We start from the raw sequence: 7,124 nt of genomic DNA, 5'->3' as shown, positions 1-7,124 counted from the left end.
CACCTGGCCACCAAATAGCAGAAATGGGACAAGGTGACCTGAGGACAGCAGGTGTGATATGAGGTTTGGCTTCTATGAAGAGCATCAAAGGTTCAGAAAAACTTAGGAGCCCTACATGCTGGGGAAAGCTGGGGAAAGCTGGAGAAAGGGAAGGCTACAGGCGTTAGAATTCCCTAATAACGATCTTTGCAGGTTATCTGGTAGAGGAGAACCTATGCATTCAGGCAAATGGATTAGGGAATGGATACAGATCAGTAAGGCCTGATAGAGCCATCATCCTACAGAGAGAGGAAGCACTGTTAGTCGTGGTAGTCAACAAGACAGGACAGGCATGGGAAAAGAGTGAAGAACTAGAAAACTCAGACTGAGAAGTTCAAGTTGCCAGTGCCACCCAGTGCTGCTGACCTTCTCCACAAACACCCTTTGCTGACACTGTACCCCTTCTCTCTTATCAGCGGACCCTGCGGTGCAGACAGATGGCAGCCCTCTCTGCTGCCATTTCCACTTCAGCCCCAAGGTGATGTTCACAAAGGTACTGAAGGCCCAGCTGTGGGTGTATCTACGGCCTGTGCCCCGCCCAGCCACAGTCTACTTGCAGATCTTGCGACTGAAACCCCTAACTGGGGAAGGGACTGCTGGGGGAGGGGGCGGAGGCCGGCGTCACATCCGGATCCGCTCACTCAAGATTGAGCTGCACTCCCGCTCAGGCCACTGGCAGAGCATCGACTTCAAGCAAGTGCTACACAGCTGGTTCCGCCAGCCACAGAGCAATTGGGGCATCGAGATCAACGCCTTTGATCCCAGTGGCACAGACCTGGCTGTCACCTCCCTGGGGCCGGGAGCTGAGGGGCTGGTGAGCAGGGAGCCTGAGATAGTGGCCGATATGTGTAACCTGGCCCTGAGGAGGCGGGATTTAGAGAAGGTAGACCAGGAATGTAAAGGAGGGTGGGGACCAGCATTATTTCTCTTAGAGGAGTGGGCGGGGGAGGGGAGTGGCAGCTATCATTTTTCAGAGATCAGAGCCAGGCAACAGCTGAAAACTGGATTTGGGCTAAAGGTGTGTTAATGGGAGATCCCTGGGAACACAAAAATGGGCTGTTGATGAGGCCTTGGACCAAGGAGATGATGAGGGTCAGGTTGCCAGGAGAGGAATTAGGGAAAGTGAGTTGAAGGAGTGCTGATTAGCTGGCAAGAAAAGTGGGCAGAAGGGCTTGGGATGGGAGCACTGGAAAAGCTGTCATTGGTCTCTGTTCTCATGCCCCTCTTGAGGGGCAAGTGAGAAAGAAACAGGGAATAGGAATCCTTCAGGGCCCTATCACATCTTTCTTCTCTCCCATCCCAGCATCCTTTCATGGAGCTTCGAGTCCTAGAGAACACAAAACGGTCCCGGCGGAACTTGGGCCTGGACTGCGATGAGCACTCGAGTGAGTCCCGCTGCTGCCGATACCCTCTCACAGTGGACTTTGAGGCTTTCGGCTGGGACTGGATCATCGCACCTAAACGCTACAAGGCCAACTACTGCTCCGGCCAGTGCGAGTACATGTTCATGCAAAAGTATCCGCACACCCACTTGGTGCAGCAGGCTAATCCAAGAGGCTCTGCTGGGCCCTGCTGTACCCCCACCAAGATGTCCCCAATCAACATGCTCTACTTCAATGACAAGCAGCAGATTATCTACGGCAAGATCCCTGGCATGGTGGTGGATCGCTGTGGCTGCTCCTAAGGTGGGGTATAGAGGATACCTCCCCCACAGACCCTACCCCTAGATCCCCAGCCCTGACCCCCATCCCCCAGGCCCTAAAGCTCTCTCCACCTCTTCCCATGAACATCACACCTTGTTCCCTGCCCAAGCAGTGTGCAATACAACAAGAGGGAGGCAGGTGGGGATTGAGGGGTGAGGGGTTTGGGGCAGGGGAAGAGGGGGCATGGTCAGGTGGGGAGTGTTTGAGGTTTGCAGGTGAGAAGGTTTGGCAAGACGACAGAGAGGCATAGAGACAGGCAGAGCAGAGGGCTAGAGACAGGAACACTAAGAGCAGCAGTGAGAAGGCAAAGGGATAGAGAGGCAGAAGAGACAGACTAGGCAGAGATAAACAATAAGAAAGAGACCGAAATGGAGTAATAAGAAAGCCCTACACCAAGCCTCCTTTATTGGCAAGGTGAGGAGCTTGATACGGTTTGGGGAGACCCCCTGACTACCATTTTCAGTAGGAGAGGAAATCAAAAATCCATTCTTAGCTTCTTCCCTTTCTCTCTCCAGCAGTTGCCGGGGGAAGGGCAGTGAGGGCAGGGGCAAAAGCGAGTTTTGGAATTTTATTTATTTATTTATTGTAACTTTTCATTTTTTGGTATTTGGCTTTACTGAAATAGAAGGGCCCCTGCCCACTGTGCCCCATTTGTCCCTTATTTCCCAAACCCTGTTCTCCCTCGATACCCACCTACTTAAGCACTTGTATAAAGCCTCCAGGGTTGGGAATGGGAGTAGAGGGCAAGAGGGCTGACATTATGGTGAAGTTTCCAACCCATAATCACCCTATTTAACCTTCCTGAGCCAAATGGGTTGAATTGAATTCCAGTGGTCTTGGAAATAAGAGGTTAGGGTTTAAGAGCTGGGGGTGGGGGTGGAGGTGGGGAGTGGAGAGGCCTCAACATCCAGGATCTATTTGAGAGCCACTAAACTTACCCTCAGGATCTATTTGAGAGCCACTAAACAGTACCAGTCATAGTACTGAGTTATTTGGCCAGAGGGTGTGGCTTGCTTATGCCCAAATTCCCCCCAGCCAAGAGAGAGACCAAAGAGCCTGTGGAAAGCCCTGCTCCCAGCCTCTATCTTCAGGTCAATAATAATAATAAAAAAAAAAAAGGAGTATAGAGATCCCAAATTCCCTGGGTCTGGGAAGGGTTAGGAGGGGTCAAGAAAGTCGTAGTAAAATCCAAATCACTACTCTGGGCTAGGGAATACAGCCAGGAAACCAAGGTGGAAGGGATTCTGGAAGGGGGACATTTTAGTCCCCCAACCCCAAAGCTCAGGGTGGAAGGGGGGAGAACAAGGGAGCAGAGTGTCTATAATTATTTTTATGTTTTATTTTTGGAATCTAGCAGTACCTGGCAGCAAGGAGGGTACAATACAGTGGGGAAAGGCATCTGACAGGGCCAGTTAGAGCAGAGGATAGGAAGGATAGACTCCCTGGTTTGGAAGGCTAGGAAGCAGGCAGGGACTGATTGCCACTCCAAGTCACTAGCTGGGCCTATTCATTTCACCCACAATCCTGACCCACCCCTCCTCTGGACTCACTGTGCCTCAGTTTCTTCCCCTCGATGGAATGAGAAATAACAGCACCCGCCACAGCCAAGAGATGAATTCTGAGCACTTACCACGGGCACTTTATGGACATAAAATACCTCTCGCTGTGGGACAGATAACCAGGGCACCAGAGTAGTGGTGAAGAGATGTGAGGCTTAGAGGAGTCGCAGGCTTCAGAATACAAGTTCCCCTCGGCCTCCCAGCTGGACAGTGCCTGAAGCCAAGGAACTGAGAATCTCCTGATCCACACCCTATCCATACCTCACCACCTCTTGGCTCCAGGCAAGAGCCTAGAGGATCAGGAGAGGAGAGGGGAAAAAACCTTCAGCAAAATTGTTACTCTAAGTAGACAGAGCCAGCAGTTATGGGTCTGATGCAAACAGTACTGAACTAAAGTAAAGCCTGAGCTGGAGAGCTGACCAGGAAGGCTCGTTCTTCCCAAGAGCATGACTCTCCTGCCTGACCCAGCCAGTGGAAGGGGCAAAGGTATGTGACCACCATTGAGAAGGTGATGCTTGTGATCTTTAGCATCTTATTCCCATTCCCATAGTGAGAAAGTGAGATGAGGTGTTTCGGTACAGGAATGGGCAGGGGCTACTGAAGCATTTCAACTTGCCTCCTCCCATAAAGCAGCTAAGCTAACCCCCAGCCTCTCCTCTCTGACCCTGTTCTTCATCCTTCCTTCCTTCTGCCCCAGTCTTGGAAAACTATCAACACCATTCACATTTTCTTAGTGGAAGGAAAGGAACAGGAAAGTGAAGAACAGAAGATGCCTTCTCCAAGGTCAAATTTGTGTCTTTTGATCTTGGCACAGGGTGGAGATTGGGCAATAGGAATCAGGTGACTTCCCTCTACAAATTCTAGAGAGCTGGGGCATTACACTTGGGGACACTTAGACTATGCCCCTTTAATACCACCAAATAAAGACCTTGGGAGAGGGTCTTTCTTTTATGAACATAAATCTATGAGTTGAAGTCTCCTTTCCCTGGTCCTCCCCACCCCCAAAGAGGTATGGGGGCATAGCCCAGTGATCTAGTGGGAACTAGTACCCCCCTCCCACCTTATGCGTGTGGACCTCGCCAGTGCCCTCCGATCATAATTAGTGTAATTATTATTTACTTTCTGTATATGTTACACTGTGCGTGATTGCCTTTGTTTGTTAAGGGTGTCTGAGGAGTATGGGGCTGACGGGCACTGGAATACCAGGAAAGGACTTCTTCACTGAGATCAAGGATTCCTGGAGGGAACTAATGCAAAAAGGCCATCAGGCAGTTTTCAAGTTATGTGACAGAGGGCAAAGATGGCCATTGGGTGCTCTGAGTTTTGGGATGGTCACATGACACAATCCAGCACTTGAACCTGAAAAAAGAAAAATAAAAGCAGTCAAAGAGTTTAGAATTCAGTGATGAGCTCTTCTCCATAACCAAGCGCCACATTTACATCTTGGAGACCAGCAACAGAAGAGGATCTGAGAGAGGATGAAACCTGGTGCTCAAGAACTAAGATAGGGGTCTTTGGTGCAAGGGAAAAACACTAGGGATATCTGGGATGAGGTTTGGGACATACAGCCTAGGGGAAAGGACCTAGAACAACACTTCCCTGAAGAGCCGGAATCCAAAACAGTCCCAAAGATTATAAAAACCTTATACAAACCCCCATAGAACAGAAGATCTAAAGGTTCTTGAGATGATCCAGCTAACTTCTATTCTACAGTTCCCTGATCCTAGGTGTCCTCAACAAAATTTTACCAAAATCCACAAACCAAACCAACATAGCCATTCACCTTGCCAGTATCTCAAAAATTTCTCCCATGCACCTAGGGCACACGTCCCAAAGCATAAGATTTGGGTGTGGCAAAGGACTCTTGCCTAACCCACATTTTAAAAAAAGAAAAGCTCCTTTGACATCGACCTGATCCAGAATGGGGTACAGGGCCACTCAGGGTTCAATGCACCACCATGCTTTCCCTGTCCTGTCAGTTCTTTTCAAAGATTGACCCCCACTTCAGACTAACTACGAGAGGATGAAGTGCTACATATTGTATCATCCCAAGGAACTGCTTTATCACACCTACCCCTAGCTTTTAGCCTGAGCTAAAAAAAAGGTTTTCTCTCCCTATTGCTCATTGTTTCTTACTTTGAGAGGACACCCAGAAGAGATCGCAAAATGACTTTTATCCCCAAACATCCTCCAACTTAATGCATAAGTAGCTATCCTATACTCTATCTTTGCCCATATTTTGGATGTCAGGGTCCCCAAGCTAAGCACAAGCAGGCAGTGGTTAACCTTCTGGTCTACAGTGAGGCAAAAACAAATTCAATGCCCCAGGTCACAATGTCAGCTTTTCTACCAGTGAACTGGGGGTAAGGGGGCAATTAGGACTCTTCTCACTCTCTGAACCCCCAAATGCACCTGCATATGTGGTGTACACACATATCGACACTCAAACTAATCCATTTAGCCCCTTACCCTCTAGCTGGAACCTACTCAGGGAAAAAATCTTTCCACTGTAAATCACCTAGTAAAATTAAGAGCTCATATTTACTGAATGATTACTATGCAAGCTATGCTCAGCAAATTGTGCTGAGTATGTAATATTGATTCTCACAGAAACCTATCACAATAGAATTGCTATTGGTACAGAGTCGGGAAAGAGTCACAGAATAATTAGGTAATTTGCCCAGGGTCTCAGAGCCAGTAGAGCTAGTGTAGCAGAACAAGGAATTACACCTAAGTAGTTGCTACACAATAATCTAATATGTTCTATTAATAGTGATCGGAGAAGTGGAAAAACTAAAGGCAGAGACAACTGAGAAAGGAAAAGAAAGAGAAAGCTGAGAGTACCTTGGGCTCAAAGGGTTCGCAAAAGTGTTAAGACTGCCATTATTTTCTAATCTCTTTGGAGGTTAAAAACAAGATGTGTGGACATGCGGCAGGAGATGGGGAGGTTAGTTTTTGTTGGACTTCAATAATCAGAGGTGAGTGACACTGCCTATCAGAGGCCCTCATAGAAGAGAACAGGGGAAAAAGGTTAAGTTCCTCCCCTTTGTTTCTCATATCAGACATGACAACAGGACTCAATACCAAGAAGTCCTGCTCTTACTCATGTCTTCCTATAGCCCTCACCCCCACAGAAGCTTCTAGCCTCGTATCTTCAGAAGTTCCCAGAGTTGGGGTGGGGGGAAGGGCAGTTTAGAGTGATGGTGGAGAAAAAGAGAATGATCCTAGAGAACCATAAAAAGGTACAGATTTACAACTGAGGAAGCTAGTTCCCGCCACATCTATTACAGACTCTCTCATTAAGAGCTTCCAGGTATGCAGAGAATGTCACAGCTTCAGGACAGAAAAAAGACTCCAGTCAGCTACCCATCTGGATCCTGGATCAGCTACAATAGGGAGACTAGAGGATAGGAAAGAAGAGTACTTGGATCTCAGATAAAGGATTAGAAGCCTGGATGCCTGTTAATGCCTTTAAAGGGGCTTACTATTTTAAGACTGAATTAGTAAAGACAGACATAATCATGCTCAAAAAGTATGTGTGGAATGACTGCGAGACAGGAAGAGGATCTTGTGATCAGGCTTGGAGGTGAGACTTCTGACCAACATAAGAACAGTTACTGGAATGAGATGGAAAGGTTAGTAAAAAATCCACACAAAATGAGAAACTGTATCAAGGAAACTTCCTAAGGGCCCAGTGCTCCATTCCATTATAAGCATCTACTCCTTTACTTATTTATTTTTACATCCTAGGATAGAAAACCCTTACTGAATCTACAATCTCTCCTAAGCTACCAAACAGAATTCTCTCTGATTCTGTTTTCAG

The 7,124-nt window shown here is 47.8% G+C and overlaps 1 protein-coding gene across 1 annotated transcript in view; it reads left to right on the top strand.

Moving 5' to 3' along the window:
* The window catches only part of GDF11 (growth differentiation factor 11), a 9,479-nt gene extending 4,780 nt beyond the window's left edge, over positions 1 to 4,699 (top strand). Inside the window, exons 2-3 of the mRNA XM_011375875.2 lie at positions 456 to 853; positions 1,343 to 4,699. Of these exons, the coding sequence (XP_011374177.2) occupies positions 456 to 853; positions 1,343 to 1,723 (779 nt within the window). The 3' untranslated portion in view covers positions 1,724 to 4,699. The remainder of the gene's footprint in view (positions 1 to 455; positions 854 to 1,342) is intronic.
* Positions 4,700 to 7,124: the final 2,425 nt, after the last annotated feature.

Source organism: Pteropus vampyrus, unplaced genomic scaffold (genome assembly GCF_000151845.1).
Source record: "Pteropus vampyrus isolate Shadow unplaced genomic scaffold, Pvam_2.0 Scaffold276, whole genome shotgun sequence".
Classification (NCBI taxonomy): Eukaryota; Metazoa; Chordata; class Mammalia; order Chiroptera; family Pteropodidae; genus Pteropus; species Pteropus vampyrus.
Note: the sequence above shows the minus strand (reverse complement) of the source record. Positions and strands in the feature narration are given on the sequence as shown.